This window comes from Montipora foliosa, chromosome 8 (assembly GCF_036669935.1).
Source record: "Montipora foliosa isolate CH-2021 chromosome 8, ASM3666993v2, whole genome shotgun sequence".
NCBI classification, from domain to species: Eukaryota; Metazoa; Cnidaria; class Anthozoa; order Scleractinia; family Acroporidae; genus Montipora; species Montipora foliosa.
The window spans coordinates 44,462,985-44,480,484 of NC_090876.1; the positions used below are offsets into that span (position 1 = coordinate 44,462,985).

Genomic DNA, 17,500 nt, shown 5'->3' on the forward strand with positions numbered 1-17,500 from the left:
TTGAAGATGTTTCAAAGGCAAGAGCGAGCATTTCATAGGTTCCAGTTTCTAGTCATTTGAAATTGCTTTGACTGCAGCACCAAATCATCCCTTTATTGGTTCTGCCAGATACCGAATGACCTCTTAACTTAGAAGCAGTTTCAAGTCTAAACTTCCTTTCATTTTATTGTGTTCCAGTAATTATCTCTATTCCCTATGGTAAGGCAAAGTTAAAATCAAAGTACCGCTAGAAATCTTGAAAGGTAACTGTGTTATTTACTGAAGGCTAGAAATGGAGAATATGTGCCACCTGATTTGAATATAGAATGGAAAACAGAAATGAAATAATAGTATTGAGTAACAATGTAAACAACGGTAATCACAAACCTGTATGAACATCTTTTGGATGCATATGCCAGTGAAAGATTGTTAGCACACTCGATACTTCCGGTATGCCTGGAGCAAACAAATGATAATCAATGACAATAATTTATTGTTAATAGAATATTAATTAAGTAATGAATTTCTTCAACTTGCTAATCCTTAATTATAAGAATAATTTTCCTTTTCTACATGCATTACATGTAGTTCTGACGAGACGAGAACTTGGTTGAAAATGAATAATTTACTTGCTAATTGTCAATCCTACCTTTAAACAAACTTTACATCACATTTTAGTTGTAACACTAAAAAGGAGGAAACTACATTTTGTCTTATGTCTGTTGTCTAATCTGACTTCAAGACATGTCTAATCTGGTAAAAAATATTGCTTTTTGATAAACGTGTGGTCTGAAAAATGGATAAAAAGACTTGTTTGATGTACTATTATTTTTAAAACATTAAAATGACATTTGTTAATGTACGTCAAACACTAAGCCTCCCTTTTGGTTACCTGAATCTAACATAAGATTTGAAGCTTGCAAGGAGCTGAGCTTCTAAAATGATCTTCTGAAGCGCTTCAAAGTCCTTATCCCTGCGGTCAAACCATGGAAGGCTATGTTCTTGTAACTCATCGTGTTCACAACTACCTCCAACCCAGTCATGTTCGTCACACACATGATGCAGAAGTCCAATCCATTTATTATAAAAAACAAAAGAGACTGTATCAGCCTAGTAAAAATGAGCCGGTAGTTGACAATTTTGCCGCTTCCAGTGGAATATTATTCTTCTGCCTACTCAAAACTCATATTGTGTGGGTTTAGTAATATCAAAAGAAAAACCACACAAGTTTTTGCCTTTGCTGCCTAGTACTTTGGATATCCTGCCTACTAATTCAAAACATTTCGACTGGGCTGCTATATGTTTGCTATTCTGCAAAAAAATATATATTACAATAACATTCAATTCTAAGGAAGACTGTCACTGCCGATATGTGAAAGAGGTGAAACTTGTATGCAACAGTATGACTACCTTCATGATTTCAACAGCCTCGTCGTCACTGGTTGTTGCCGTGTCCTTGCAGCTGCTTGCACTATGCCAGAAATGCAGGATTATGTCATCTGCCCAATCCTTTATCTTGTCCATGTCTTTTAATTTTCCAACCTATAAGTATCGAGTCAGCAGAGAATAGTATCGACAATGTAAAAAGTGTTCTGCTAACCATGAAATAATTTTTCCTGTAGTTAGACAGTTATTATCTCAAATAATACCAACATTGCCATAAGAATTGATTGCCTGCTGGAGAAAATATTACCTTTGCCAGGCACTTCCTTATACTCTTTGATTTGTGCCACACATCCAGACTGTGGAACACTCCTTGAAACTCGTCAGCTGAAAAAAAGAACAAAAACCACAAATTGGGAAAGTGACTAGTGCTATATGTTTCTTTTTAGATTATGGCCTGCAAAAGGATGCCAAACTTGAATAACAGTCTATTTCTTTCAAGAAAAAACTAGTCAATGTAAAGGAAAGCAAGCAGCGAACACTTTGCCGAAGGACAATAGGGCAGCCATGCAGACAGAATCGAGTGACATAGAATGTGCTTGCAAGCCATGAGTTTTTGATGCAATATCGTGTAGAGGAACATAATGCAGTTAACAAAATAAAGTAAGAGTGATAAACATGGTTGAGTATTGCTTGTTTAATCTTACCAATCAACTTTTTTATCGTTGAAGAGGCATCAGTGACAATTTCAACAACATTCAAGACTCCTTTAAGCCGCTGAAGTGCACTCTGTAATGCCCTTTTCTCCATGTTAACAGACACCAAATTAACATGACGTTTGTCCTTCACCTCAACCTCTAGGATATAGCCACTGACCAGCTCCATCAAGAAATAACATAAATTCTTAGCTGTATGCCCAGGAGAATCACACTGGTCATCACCACAGACAATCACTTCTTTATCAATAAAATCTTTAAGAATCTGCTCCCTCTGCCATGACCACCACTCATTAACTACAGGTATCAGGTACAGTCTCTGCACCCGGTAGAATGTGGCATCTGAGAAGAAGGACAGACCCATAAATCTAGCCATTTTCTCAATTTTAAAGAAACTGTTCCCTGATAGCAGGATGGCAGCAGCTGTTTGTAGGTTATTTACATACATATCATTTACATCTTTTGATGATGTAAACTTTGAACATGATGAACACTTCCAGTTGACTATCAAAGTAGGACCATTAGTGTGGTGTTTAATGATTGCTTGATCAGCACAGCCAGGTTGACGGCAATACTTAAAGAGATCCTAGAACAAATCAAGTGAGCAAATCACTTTGGTATCCTGGACCAGTGAGACTTCTTCCTTAAGGGTACCCTGCTCCTCTAGCCTACTAAGCTTGGGATATTGTATGGGCACAGTGGGAATGCTAGAAACAGAAGGCATGGGTAATGCAGCTGGCGCTGTTGATGGAGAAACAATGGCAGGGTTTTGAGATAAAACAGGACAATCTTGCACTGGCAATTCAATTGTCAGATCAGCTTCAGTTCTTTCAACAGGATTTGAGGCTGAATCTGTTTCAATTCTAAGCTCGTTGTCATCATCTTGGTCACTCATCTCTTTCTCATCTTCTATGTCAAATCTAGAAGGTCAGATAATTCAAGAATACCTGTTAATTAATGCCAATGTTTCTTTTTGGTTAATTTGTCTTCTGGTATCAATAAAATTAGTAATTGATTGTGTTTCACTATCCTTTGGCCTTTGATTTAGAATCACTCGAGCTGTATTGACTGCCAATATCTTCACCCAAATGTGATGCCCTCCACTGGATCAGATCACACCATACACACTATTATAACAAGTTCTATTTGACTTGCTTAGTCATAAGATTTATCTCCCGGAAACAACATGTTAACTTACAAACTTACCCAGTGTCATATACTTCAGAACTGTCGCTAATTGCACTCTCGCAATCAATAATGTGATCATCTAGATCCTGCAAGGCTTCTTGTACACTGAAAAAAACACTTTCAAAACAAAATTAATATTAGACCATTCAGTGATTACAATTATTGTATTACTGGTTTTGTTTGGTACACTTACACTACATTGCAAGCCAATTTGAAAGTAAAAGCTTTGCAATGGATTTATATGTTGTGGTTCATTTTTTTCCTTGGCTTAAATTTTTATTTTGTTTGTTTATTGGTATGATAGTGTATGATAATGAGTTTCAAACAAAGGGAAATAAATTTTAAACCAAGAAAGAAATTAAAGAATAATAATACTGTACTTTGCTACTGATTCTAAAGTTGTGATGCTCACATTCCTTCCTTGATTGATTCAATTACCATTTACTCCTTGACTGTTGAAGTGGGACACACTTGAACTCACATGACACAGTTTCAATACCGTAATAATATTGGCTAGTGAGAATTAACATTCACTAGCATCATGATGCCCACTAACCTCAGATGCCAATATTGTACAAGACCCAGATAAAGCATTGCTTTTTGAAGTACAGTAGAAAGCTGGTTTAAGTAGAGTAACCTACTGTACCAACAAGGTTTGAACGAGTTTTTCCATAGTTACTTCAGTTTTAAGGTCCAAAGTTGCCGACTCCTCTGAGGAGAGCAGTAAACAAGTTTCATTGGCTGTCGGTGTTTATCGAAAGCACTGAATACTTGAGACAGAATAGAAAAACTTTATCGTGGATTTCTTACAAAGTCGCAACAAAATAAGTGCCACATTACAAATAAACAATAACCAAAATCAATACATACTGTAGGTGAATTTCTTTCCATACAATCACTTTCACTGTCTCATGAGTCAGTGTGTGTGGACTCATCAGTATCCTGGTACTTGTCTGCATCATCAACCGTTATTACTGAGTCATTTAGAACACTGTAACTAACGTTACGAGTTGACAACTCTGAAACAGCAATTCCTGTTACATCCACATCCACATCACTAAACAGGAGATAAAATAAACAACTTTGAACCAGCAAGGAACTATAAATGTAACTCATACCACTTGTTTATAGAGGTTCCCTTACAGACCCAGTTTTCAAGCCGCATTAGAAAGTTATTCAAAACAAGAAATAAATGCTTACTCACCTCGAATTATCATTGCCCACAGTGACAACAGAATAATCAACTTTTTCTTGTCCTGGTACAGATAATTCTTGCAAAGGAGTGGATGACAACAGTGGCCCTTCAATATAGAGAGGAATATACTTCACTCTTATAGAATAGCGTAGAATGTGGAAGTACAGATATTTCTTGATCTTTTTTGGGCCTTTCAGTTTTAGGACTAGGAAGGAAGGTTTATGGACGATGCCCCTCTTTTTTTACAAACGGTTGATGCAATTTCCCTATAAAAGAAAATAGATACATACATTCAAAACAACTGATTAACTCAAAATTAGACCGCTAGCAGACCGGCTGAACAGACATTTTATGCATGTACCTTCTTCTTCTCTCGAGCGATAGAAGATGGGCAGCAAACATGGAATCGTTGTGATATCCGCTCTTGATCCTCGCAGAAACCCAAGATGAAAAAATTGTTCCATCCAACGAAATCATTTTATGAGTCTTTCGCCAAAACTGAAGCCTCGCTGACTGGCTGGCGAAGATTTTCCTGCGGCCGCTTCCTGATCGGCGGCCTCCATGAGAGGACATTTTGTTAACTGCAAACAGTTGACCTCAAATAAGCCGTTGACCAGAGTAATTGAAACAAAAACACACAGGAACCTTCTAAGAAGGCTGTGAAATAGTAACGAACGTCTGACTATACGAACTGTTAACGGATGGCTGAGATAAAAAACGATAAACTCTTGATATTGAATCACCCGCAGAACTTGAAAAAGTTGGCGAACGTTTTCAAGATGAAACGCTTCTTCGCGCACATGCGCAGTCTGTTACATAGCTCCTTTAAGTGAGTCCCGTATTTATATTAGTCGCACATACGGCCAGACGTTTAATGCGTCTGGACGTCTTAGACGTCCGCTAGTATAAATACGGCCAATTTCACTCACTTGAACAGAACGTCCCCCTCTGCCAATGGTCCTAAAGCTTAAGGCCCGGCAAAACTTGCATCTCAAAGCTTAGATGTTCGGAGAGAAGGGTTCTGGCCTTCAGACTTTTGAGGTGATGTCAAATTACTCCCTGTGTTTTACACTGAAGCAAGTACAAAGCTTTTTGGAGGTAAAATCTACATGTTCCTTCAGTGAGTGAAAATTTCACTTACCTGAACAGAACGGCGCCCTCTGCAAATGATCCTAAAGCTTAAGGAGCGCCAAACTCGCATCTCAAAGCTTAAATTTTCGGTTTCCTTTCGGTAAACTTCGTTTTCCGTAAACTAATGAGAGCAACGAGGAGTCTTTTGGAGGAAGAGCGTAAAGACCTGGTCGGTTCATATTTAGTGATCATGTCAGATATATAGAGTGGCGCAGTGCCGTGTTATGCCTTAAAAACTAGTACTACGATCTTAAATTCAATTCTGACAGCAACAGGCAACCAGTGGAGTTCTTTAAGTATCGGAGTAATATGTTCATTCTTCTGAGTGAATGATAGTAAACGGGCAGCAGAGTTCTGTACATATTGAAGTTTTTCAAGGAGGTTTTGTGGCAGTCCGGATAGTAGCGAATTGCAATCTGGCCCGGTTAACGATTGGTTTTCATCCTACTTAAATGGCCGTGTCCAAACTACTCATCGATAAACAAATATCTTCTAAAAGAAACGGTGCTAACAGGGGTCCCACAAGGCTCTGTACTGGGCCCTATACTTTCTTGATTTATATTAATGATATTTATAATTATTCTAAGAAGCTTTCTTTCTATTTATTTGCTGATGATACAAACCTGCTGTATGCTGACAAGAATTTGAAGAGTAACCAACATCGAATTGCAGAAAGTCTGTGACTGGATGAATGCAAATAAGCTGACCATAAATGCAAAAAAGTCCAATTTTGTCGTCTTTAGGCCATCGCAAAAGAAGCTTAGCTATCAGATCAATATTAGGATATACAATAATGCCTCAAATAGTGATACTTTTCTTGAATGCAAAGATTATGTAAAGTTCCTTGGTTTGCTCATCGATAAAAACTTAACTTGGAAGTATCATATCGACTACATTGCCTCTAAAATTAGTAGGGTTGTTGGAATTATATCACGATTAAGACACTCTGTCCCTCTAAATACTTTAATCCAAATTTACCGTTCTCTGATTTTCCCATATACATACTACGGAATTGCTGTTTGGGGCCAAGCTGCACAGGTCTATTTTAGGAAGGTCTTTATCTTACAAAAGCGAGCTCTTCGGCTAATGTTCTTTGCTGGTAATAGATCTCACGCTATTCCTTTGTTTGTCTCTGCTAATATCTTACCCCTCAATATGCTTTATTTTGAAACAGTGTGTTCTCGTATGCACGACATATCTACCAATTCTGCGCCTCAGAATATCTGTGATGTTTTTACCTGCTCATCTGACGTTCATACATCTAACACTAGATTTTCTGATGCTGGTAATTTATATGTTAATAAATCAAGACTAATAAGATTAATCAATTTTTACTTGCGGTACTTGGTAATGAGGATGATTATGTTGATGTCTCTACGTTAATGTTTAAAATTTATATATATTTTTTCTAATTTGTTACTCATGCGCAATAAGCGCATAAGGTATAGAATGCCCTTCCGTTTCTTGTTTTCCGTGTCATATTAGTGCATGGAAATTTAAGCTTGCATACATTTACATACATGACTGTAACTTTACGTGGGGCGGGTGGTAGGGGATTATTCAAAACAATTAAGAGCTGCTGATCTTTGAGAACCTTAGTGCAGTTTTGAGCGAAATTGAGAATACCTGAGAAAACCTGATCCAACTTTTAGCAATCTGAACTGTTCTTAGAACTACTGTTATTGTATGGGCATGCAACGAAGTCAAAATGGGGAATTCTTTCAACAATACAGACTAGTCGTTGATATGCATTCTGTTTATTTGGTTGCAAAGGAATTTAGAGAATGCTTCAAGGGGAAATTCTGGTTTTCTGTCTTAATTTTGTTTTACTTAGAGGCCATTTATTTGCCAGTATTGAAAAGTTTGGTTCACATTTATGAAATGTAACAAATTATCTGTGGCTTTACAAAGATCTATTTGTATCGCTTACATTTTACATTCCTACATTCCTGAGTTAATTCGACTCGCACATGACGTACAAACAACCCAGGTCCAGGAATTGTTGATCCAACTAAAACTATTGCCGCACTATACAGTCAAGGTAATGTTGAAGTATTTGGTACGGCAAATGCAGGCACACAACGTGTGGCAATGTCTGTGTTGGCGCTTGTTTAAAATTTCAGGAATCCAATAACCTCTTCAGCTGACTTGGTTCAAATTATAAACATTGGGAATAATATGTATTCAGCTTTGTCACAATCATGCAAACAGGGACTCCTATCTAATTTTGACAGATTTGCCTGTTATGGTTATAACTTAAGCTACATTAATTATCACTTGACATACAGTGATAGTTATAGTGGTTTGCTAAATAGTGCACTTCCTATAATTTCAGACTTTCCTTATGTTATATCAATGTTAGCTGCCTTTGATTCTTTGCTCATGGGTAATTATCATGCATGTATTTTAACACTTGAACTTTACACAGTAGCAATATATTGTCTGCGTAATGGGAGGTGTAAATTTTTTACTCTCATGGCAGAGATTTATTAGGTATGGGACCCGTTTGCAGCTTCAATTGAAATAGATTCATTAATGAATTTGGTACAACATTTTCAGAATATATGTGCACAAACATCTGTTACGTATGAGATTAAAATGTGTTAACATTATTAAAATGTAAAGCAACAGTGGAAGCATTGTTCATTCGATATATGTTCAAAACCAAAATTTTAGACCCTAGGAGCACTTAAATGATGTTTATCTTTGTTCTTGCAAAGAATGTTCTGCTGTGTCATTTTATTCTATTTGTTTTTCCACCTCAAAAGTCTTGTAACTATTGCACCTCTCAAACAGTTGATAGTGTCATTGTGAATGGAAGAGCAATTTATCAGAAATGTTACTCCCGCAAAATATGTTTTTATCTCTGATTTTCTAAAGAAATTAGACGTAGGCCGCTGGCCATGTAAAAGTTATTCATAGAGCAAGCTGTCAGGGAAATTTATCTTGTAATGTGGTTCCCAGTAAACAACAGCTTAAAATTGCCATTTTGGATAATAAGGAAAGCAGCACAGGCTTTTTGATGTGAATTTCTAGCTACTGCATTAGTTGTGTTTTCCAGTGGTACGCAAAGCAAAAGATGAGTAGCCACGTTTTTGTATACAATGGTTCTGAACCAAAAAATGTAACAAAAGTATTTTCAAATGTAGATTCTGTTATTGATCTCTTTTGTTCTATTATTCAAAGTAAATTTAATTGTTTTGAAACAACCTATGAGGTTGCACTTCTTAGATGTTTATGTGAATTATCAAATATAGAAAGAAAACAAGTAATAAGAAAGCATAAATCTACTTCAGAAATTGCAGCAAACTGGAAGAAAGAGGAGAGAAATTTACAGCCCAATGGACGTAGAGAAAAAATAAAAACTTCCTTCAAATTGTTTTGAAAAGTACAGGTCTATGGACCCATCGAAAAAAACTGACTCTTTCAAATAAAGATGAAAAGTATAGGTCAATGAACTCACACAATAAAGAGCAACTTCTCTCAAATAGATTCTTGTAACACGTAATGTATACCTCGTTTTGTGATGTACAATAATTAGTTGTTGTTGTTGTTATTATTATTATTATTATTATTATTATTATTATTATTATTATTATTAAACTGTCAACAAAAGTACAAATAACCTGGTATCGCATGAGTATAGCCTACTTAGAGCCTCTTGTCAAATTTAAATTTAAAGAAAACGACAAAACTTTTGAAATTGCAAGACAGTTGATTAATGTACAAAGCGTTAAGTTCAATTTATAAGTACGGAAAAAGTGCTAATTATGCCTGTAACAACGGAATGTACATAAAACGTGACAATGACTTTGTTCGGAATTCTGTAGGTGTTTTATGTACATTCTGTTGTTACTGGCATAATTAGCACTTTTTCGGTACTTATAAATTCAACTTAACGCTTTGTACATTAATCAACTGAAGACGACAGAAGTTTCTGTCGAAACATGTCTTGCAATTTCAAAAGTTTTGTCGTTTTCTTTAAATTTCTGACTTGCCTGCTGATATCAAGATCCTTTAAATGTAAATCATTTTAATAAAAAAATGAAAATGATGATTGGAGCCATGTTCCGCGTAAATGAACGAACCAAAATGACGTTAAAAACCAGGCCATGGCGATAAAAGTCCACCCAATATAAAACATCTTGGCTAGTTGTACCATCATAAGGGCACAAAAAGAGGTATATACATTAGGTGTTACAAGAATCTATTTGAGAGAAGTTGCTCCTATTGTGTGAGTTCATTGACCTATACTTTTCATCTTTATTTGAAAGAGTCGGTTTTTTTCGATGGGTCCATAGACCTGTACTTTTCAAAACAATTTGAAGGAAGTTTTTATTTTTTCTCTACGTCCATTGGGCTGTAAATTTCTCTCCTCTTTCTTCCAGTTTGCTGCAATTTCTGAAGTAGATTTATGCTTTCTTATTATTTGTTTCCTTTCTATATTTGATAATTCACATAAACATGTAAGAAATGCAACCTCATAGGTTGTTTCAAAACAATTAAATTTACTTTGAATAATAGAACAAAAGAGATCAATAACAGAATCTACATTTGAAAATACTTTTGTTACATTTTTTGGTTCAGAACCATTGTATACAAAAACGTGGCTACTCATCTTTTGCTTTGCGTACCACTTGAAAACACAACTAATGCAGTAGCTAGAAATTCACATCAAAAAGCCTGTGCTGCTTTCCTTATTATCCAAAATGGCAGTTCTAAGCTGTTGTTTACTGGGAACCACATTACAAGATAAATTTCCCTGACAGCTTGCTCTATGAATAACTTTTACATGGCCAGCGGCCTACGTCTAATTTCTTTAGAAAATCGGAGATAAAAACATATTTTGCGGGAGTAACATTTCTGATAAATTGCTCTTCCATTCACAATGACACTATCAACTGTTTGAGAGGTGCAATAGTTACAAGACTTTTGAGGTGGAAAAACAAATAGAATAAAATGACACAGCAGAACATTCTTTGCAAGAACAAAGATAAACATCATTTAAGTGCTCCTAGGGTCTAAAATTTTGGTTTTGAACATATATCGAATGAACAATGCTTCCACTGTTGCTTTACATTTTAATAATGTTAACACATTTTAATCTCATACGTAACAGATGTTTGCGCACATATATTCTGAAAATGTTGTACCAAATTCATTAATGAATCTATTTCAATTGAAGTACATGTTGCAAATGGGTCCCATACCTAATAAATCTCTGCTATGAGAGTAAACATTTAACACCTCCCATTAGGCAGACAATATATTGCTACTGTGTAAAGTTCAAGTGTTAAAATATATGCATGATAATTACCCATGAGCAAAGATTCAAAGGCAGCTAACATTGATATAACATAAGGAAAGTCTGAAATTATAGGCAGTGCACTATTTAGCAAACCACTATAACTATCACTGTATGTCAAGTGATAATTAATGTAGCTTAAGTTATAACCATAACAGGCAAATCTGTCAAAATTAGATAGGAGTCCCTGTTTGCATGATTGTGACAAAGCTGAATACATATTATTCCCAATGTTTATAATTTGAACGAAGTCAGCTGGAGAGGTTATTGGATTCCTGAAATTTTAAACAAGCGCCAACACAGACATTGTCACACGTTGTGTGCCTGCATTTGCCGTACCAAATACTTCAACATTACCTTGACTGTATGGTGCGGCAATAGTTTTAGTTGGATCAACAATTCCTGGACCTGGGTTGTTTGTACGTCATTTGCGAGTCGAATTAACTCAGGAATGTAAAAGCGATACAAATAGATCTTTGTAAAGCCACAGATGATAATTTGTTACATTTCATAAATGTGAACCAAACTTTTCAATACTGGCAAATAAATGACCTCTAAGTAAAACAAAATTAAGACAAAAAACCAGAATTTCACCTTGAAGGATCCTCTAAATTCCTTTGCAACCAAATAAACAGAATGCATATCAACGACTAGTCTGTATTGTTGAAAGAATTCCCCATTTTGACTTCGTTGCATGCCCATACAATAACAGTAGTTCTAAGAACAGTTCAGATTGCTAAAAGTCGGATCAGTTTTTCTCAGGTATTCTCAATTTCGCTCAAAACTGCTCTAAGGTTCTCAAAGATCAGCAGCTATTAATTGTTTTGAATAATCCCAGATCCCCCGCCCCACGTAAAGTTACAGTCATGTATGTAAATGTATGCAAGCATAAATTTCCATGCACTAATGTGACACGGAAAACAAGAAACGGAGGGCATTTTATACCACATGCGCTTACTGCGCATGAGTAACAAATTAGAAAAAATACATATAAATTACATATAAACATTAACGTAGAGACATCAACATAATCATCCTCATTACCAAAGTACCGCAAGTAAAAATTGATTAATCTTATTAGTCTTGATTTATTAACATATAAATTACCAGCATCAGAAAATCTAGTGTTAGATGTATGAACGTCAGATGAGCAGGTAAAAACATCACAGATATTCTGAGGCGCAGAATTGGTAGATATGTCGTGCATAAGAGAACACACTGTTTCAAAATAAAGCATATTGAGGGGTAAGACATTAGCAGAGACAAACAAAGGAATAGCATGAGATCTATTACCAGCAAAGAACATTAGCCGAAGAGCTCGCTTTTGTAAGATAAAGACCTTCTTCAAATAGACCTGTGCAGCTTGGCCCCAAACAGCAATTCCGTAGTATGTATATGGGAAAATCAGAGAACGGTAAATTTGGATTAAAGTATTTAGAGGGACAGAGTGTCTTAATCGTGATATAATTCCAACAACCCTACTAATTTTAGAGGCAATGTAGTCGATATGATACTTCCAAGTTAAGTTTTTATCGATGAGCACACTCAGGAACTTTACATAATCTTTGCATTCAAGAAAAGTATCACTATTTGAGGCATTATTGTATATCCTAATATTGATCTGATAGCTAAGCTTCTTTTGTGATGACCTAAAGACGACAAAATTGGACTTTTTTGCATTTATGGTCAGCTTATTTGCATTCAACCAGTCACAGACTTTCTGCAATTCAATGTTGGTTACACTTCAAATCTTTGTCAGCATACAGCAGGTTTGTGTCATCAGCAATTAAATAGAAAGAAAGCTTCTTAAAAGAATTATAAATATCATTAATATAAATCAAGAAAAGTAGAGGGCTCAGTACAGAGCCTTGTGGGACCCCTGTTAGCACCGTTTCTTTTAGAAGATATTTGTTTATCGATTTGAGTAGTTTGGACACGGCCATTTAAGTAGGATGAAAACCAATAGTTAACCGGGCCCCTTGAATAGCTTCTTTTATCCTGCGTTTGAAGGTGTTAACTTCGGTTGATAGTACTTTTGTCTTATTTGGGTCCACCGAGTGGCCCCCCAGGCGACAATGCTCGTGAATAGCTGATGAACTTCTTGATTGGTGTTCTTTCACTCTGATTTCCAGAGAGCGGGCCGTTTCGCCAACGTACTCCTTGTTACACTTCTCACAATGGATCTGGTACACAGTACCGCATTTCTTGAGATTGACAGTTGTGTCCTTGACACGTACCAATTGTGATCTTAGAGAATTGACGGGTTTATGAATAAGTGTAACCTCGTGTGACTTGAAAGCTCTTTGCAGGCGTTCCGAGATTCCTTTGATGTATGGCGTTGATGCATAGATTTTCTTCTCGTTTTGAGGCTCTTCGGTATCTTCTGTTGTAGATTTTGGATGTGGTATTGTTAGCATCCATTCTGGATAGTTATTCATTTTTAGAGCTTGCTTGACGTGCTGTGTTTCTCTAGTTCTGTCATCGTTTTCCGTAACCAAGGTGTTGTCTCTCAACATCAGGTTGTTAACCACAGCTCTTTTGTGTTATAGATGATGGTTTGATTGGAAGTTTAGGTACTGGTCCGTGTGCGTAGGTTTGCGGTACACGGAGATCTTGGTAGAACCATCTTGGTTAATACTCACACAGGTATCAAGGAAAGGAATCCTGCCATCCTTTTCTTGTTCCGAAGTGAACTGGATATGTTGGTCAATGGAGTTTAGATGTTCTGAGAAGGAATCGACGGCGTTTTCGTGAATCTTGGCCATCGTGTCATCAACATATCGATACCACTTAGTTGGAGGGGTGGGGGCGGTGTCCAGAGCTCTGCTCTCGAACTGTTCCATGTAGAGATTGGCCACTACAGGGGAAATTGGAGACCCATGGCGGCTCCTTTCTTTTGTTTGTAGACTTCACCCAGGAATGTGAAGTTTTGTGCTCGAGAGGCACATCTCTAGTAGAACAGATAATTGGGCGATATCTAACGGGCATCTATCCGGTAAGCTCTGGTCACTTTCCAGTTTGGCTCTAACAACTGGAATGGCTTCATTGATCGGAATGCTGGTAAACAGTGAGGAAACATCGTATGAAACGAGTTTCTGTCCAGGGGGTACTTCAAGTTCTGCGATCTTGTTGACAAAGTCTTCACTGTTGACGATGTGATGACTGTTGAGGCCAACCAGAGGTTTCATAATCTTAGCAAGGAACTTGGCAGTATCGTACATCACGCTGCCAATGCTCGAAACTATTGGCCGTAGCGGTACGTCTTTCTTGTGAATCTTGGGGAGCCCGTAGAACTTTGGGACATTCTCTGCTGTGGGGTACAGTTGATTGTGAAGATAATTAGGGATTCTCTCTTCTTTGCGCCACTCCTTCAAGGTTTGAATGAGTTTGTTTTTGATGGCTCTGGTTGGGTCAGATGTCAGTTTTTCATACGTATTGGTATCGTCTAGAAGAGCCTTCACCTTGTTGTGATAATCTTGTTTGTTTAGGATTACCGTAGTGCGCCCTTTGTCCGCTGGTAAGATTACAATTGAATCGTCTTTCGCCAGAGCCTTAATGGCTTCCCTTTCAGCTCTGCTGATGTTTGATCTCGGGGGTTTGCTCTTGCTTACGATTTTAACTACTTCATTTCTTAGGCTCTCGGCTTGGCTTTTATCTTTTAGCTGATTACAGGCCAGTTCAGTGGCTGCCACGGATCTTTGATGGAGTTACGCTAAAATTCAGACCTTTCATGAGAACCGAGCGTTCACTATCGGAAAGAGGGCGGCCAGAGAGATTCATAACCCACTTTGTCTGATCAATGTTGGTATCTCCAATGTTTGTCGTCGATGATCGAGTTTCTTCTTTACTCAGTAGGCGGTCAAACTTTTGCCTCTGGCGGCTCTTTGCCATCTCAAAGTGCGACGAATGTGTTTTCTCAAAGAGAGTTAGAATTTGGTTGTTTATCTCTGTTGACACCTTGGATTGTACACTTGATTTCAGTTCTTTTACGCTCTCCTCGTACTTTCTGATCGTAAAGTCGCATTGTCTTATTCGTTCCTGAAGAAGTTTCTTCTCGGCATTATGAATAATCTTCATGGTCTTAACACCTTTCATACAGGTTCGTAGTTTCAGGCTGTTTGGAGTAATGTTGTATCTGCATCGGATGTTAAAGTGCCCCGGGCATTAGCATTTTAAAAAAAAAAATTGGCAAATTCCCCGGGGGTGGGGACACATAACCTGTGTAAATGCCCCGGGGTGGGGACGAAGAAAGAGGGCAAGTGCCCCGCCCCCGGGATCGTCGCCTTCCAATAGGCGCCTGTATTTTGCAGGCTACTTTGTCTGTCAAGAATCAAGACATCTTAAATGATCTTTCATCGGATTTTACGCTCGCAAGATCTGTCTTGAAGATCGCATCATTTGAATTCGCAACCCTTCAGTATTTCATATCACTCCGCTTTCATGAATTTAAAAATTGCTAGGCTAGTTTTGAATGCAAAATGCGAAGTAGTCGTGTTTACGCAGTCTTCATGTCAGTGATTGTTTTGTGATGTTAGTTCCCCTTGCCGCTTTTATATATTCATATGCTTACAAGTATAAATGAAGAAATACCTAAAATTGAGAAAACATACCTTTAAAAAACATCCACAAGTTTTTCGAGTCCGTGACGGACAAGCCAGTCTTTAACGAAAGCCTCGTCTTTTCCGATAAACTCCTCCATGTTAATTCGAAAACACGTGTGTCAAATGCCCGGGGGTCGCGCCGGGGTAGGCTAATGCCCAGCCCCCGGGCCGCAATAAAACTGCGAATGCCCCACCCCCGGGACTGACAACTTTAGCAAATGCCCCGCAATTGCCCGGGGGGGGGGGGGATGGGCACCGCTGGAATTGATTGATGCATTATTCACCCATTTATTTGTAAGTGCTACGAAGTTTGTGGTTGTTCATGCACATATCGCATACAACATTCCTGAGCAGCATGCTGTGAGGGTATTTAATAATTTCGCTACCTACGAATGAAACAGTCACAACAATTGTTGTGAGTGCTATTGTGGACGACGATTATAGTTGTTCGTGCCGGCATGTATCGGTATTTTAGCCGCCACTCTTTGAGAATGAAGCATACAACATTTCTAACAGCTCACGAATGAAGCAGTCACAAAAATGGGAAAGCAGTGCGATTATGGCTAAATCGTAGAATAATATACACCGATTTAGGGGTACTATTATCCGATTTAACCACTACAGTTTTTGATGTTTTACGAATATACCGTCCTATTCTTCCTATTCTACGATTGTACTTTCAGATGTTTCAGAAATCTTTGCCCAATTCTCCGATTCTTCCGATTCTACGACTTTACCTTAAGACCTTGAAGATGATTTTACCTTGAGAGTTTACGTTAAAAATATGTTTCAGAAAGCAGAATTCACTCTCCGATTCTTCCGATTCTACGATTATACCTTAAGATTCTCCAGAATTCACTCTCCGATTCTCCGATTCTTTCGATTCTACGATTGTACCTTAAGATTCTCCAGAATTCACTCTCCGATTCTCCGATTCTTCGGGTTGTACGATTTGACCTTAAGATTCTCCAGAATTCACTCTCCGGTTCTCCGATTCTTCCGGTTCTACGATTGTACCTTAAGATTCTCCAGAATTCACTCTCCGATTCCGCGATTCTTCCGGTTCTGCGATTGTACCTTAAGATTCTCCAGAATTCACTCTCCGATTCTCCGATTCTTCGGGTTGTACGATTTGACCTTAAGATGCTTCAGAAATGACTGTCCGATATTAAATTCAACAGTTATCAAGTTTTATTGTAAGACTGTAAATGGAACAAATGTCCTGTGTTATTGCGCCGTTTTCTATTAAATTCAACAGTAATCAAGTTTTATTGTAAGACTGTAAATAGAACAAATAGCCTATGTTATTGCGCCGTTTTCTATTAAATTCAACAGTAAACAAGTTTTATTGTAAGAGTGTAAATAGAGCAAAGATCCTATGTCATTGCGCCGTTTTCTATTAAATTCAACAGTAATCAAGTTTTATTGTAAGACTGTAAAGAGAACATATATCCTGTGTTATTGCGCCGTTTTCTATTAAATTCAACAGTTAAGGCTATTAAGAGCAAATGTTACCAAAAATCAAACATTTTCAAAATTTCGTGGCAACAGCTCAAAAATCAATTCGGCCCATAATCTCATTTTAGGTAGACCTTAATGTAAAACAAAACACTGCATAGTTCATTTTACTAAGTATCGATTAGTTTTCGAGAAAATCGATAATCACTGAATTTTGTGAAAACGCCGCCTTTTCAAAGTGAAATTTAGGGCGATTAACGACGCCTCGCGTTACAAAGTAAAACACTTTAGAGCAATAAAATCTACCACATATTGTTGACCGATGTCAAAAAATCCCGTTAAAGCAATTTTTATCAATTCTCGGCTATTTCCTTTTAAAATCTAATTTAATTTGCCCGACCTATTTTTATCGAGAAGAAAACTTATCTAAAATTAGCCTATTATTTAAGCTCGTGGTACTGCATATAATTCGTTGAAAACCTAGCGTTTAAAAGTCAAAGAGTTGTTCTTTTAGAGTGCCACAGGATTTTTTGGGGAAATGATT

General features: G+C 37.3%; 4 protein-coding genes and 1 pseudogene across 6 annotated transcripts in view; 1 reads left to right on the forward strand and 4 right to left on the reverse strand.

The window, feature by feature from the left end:
* LOC138012866 (uncharacterized) overlaps positions 1-2,758 on the reverse strand; it is a 3,031-nt pseudogene extending 273 nt beyond the window's left edge.
* The window catches only part of LOC138012864 (uncharacterized), a 109,063-nt gene extending 103,378 nt beyond the window's left edge, over positions 1-5,685 (reverse strand). The window contains exon 1 of the mRNA XM_068859780.1: positions 5,603-5,685. The gene's annotated coding sequence lies outside the window, so the exon portion shown is untranslated. The remainder of the gene's footprint in view (positions 1-5,602) is intronic.
* The window catches only part of LOC138012862 (uncharacterized), a 63,034-nt gene that overhangs the window by 17,198 nt on the left and 28,336 nt on the right, over positions 1-17,500 (forward strand). The window contains exon 2 of one of the 3 annotated variants that reach the window (XR_011125089.1): positions 1,812-2,048. The exons of the other annotated variants lie outside the window; for them this stretch is intronic. The gene's annotated coding sequence lies outside the window, so the exon portion shown is untranslated. Of the gene's footprint in view, positions 1-1,811; positions 2,049-17,500 lie in introns of those variants that run through there. 3 annotated transcript variants of the gene reach the window in all.
* On the reverse strand, positions 2,665-4,576 carry LOC137968866 (uncharacterized). The gene is made up of 4 exons (XM_068815338.1): positions 4,471-4,576; positions 4,137-4,323; positions 3,285-3,383; positions 2,665-2,998 (listed from the first exon to the last, which is right to left on the reverse strand). The coding sequence occupies exons 2-4, from the start codon at positions 4,226-4,228 to the stop codon at positions 2,665-2,667; spliced, it is 525 nt and encodes a 174-aa protein (XP_068671439.1). The 5' UTR covers positions 4,229-4,323; positions 4,471-4,576.
* Positions 13,807-14,974, reverse strand: LOC137968867 (uncharacterized). Its single transcript, XM_068815339.1, has 2 exons — positions 14,685-14,974; positions 13,807-14,593 (listed from the first exon to the last, which is right to left on the reverse strand). The coding sequence occupies exons 1-2, from the start codon at positions 14,972-14,974 to the stop codon at positions 13,807-13,809; spliced, it is 1,077 nt and encodes a 358-aa protein (XP_068671440.1).

Excerpts from the sequence above, each read along its gene's own strand:
- LOC137968866 (XM_068815338.1), bottom strand. The coding sequence starts at position 4,228 with ATGATGCAGACAAGTACCAGGATACTGATGAGTCCACACACACTGACT. Across the intron at positions 3,384-4,136 it reads TGGAAAGAAATTCACCTACA|TGTTTTTTTCAGTGTACAAG; the intron begins GTATGTATTGAT and ends TTGTTTTGAAAG. Across the intron at positions 2,999-3,284 it reads TCTGAAGTATATGACACTGG|ATTTGACATAGAAGATGAGA; the intron begins GTAAGTTTGTAA and ends CTGACCTTCTAG.
- LOC137968867 (XM_068815339.1), bottom strand. The coding sequence starts at position 14,974 with ATGAAGATTATTCATAATGCCGAGAAGAAACTTCTTCAGGAACGAATA. Across the intron at positions 14,594-14,684 it reads ACCAACATTGATCAGACAAA|ATCCGTGGCAGCCACTGAAC; the intron begins GTGGGTTATGAA and ends ACTCCATCAAAG.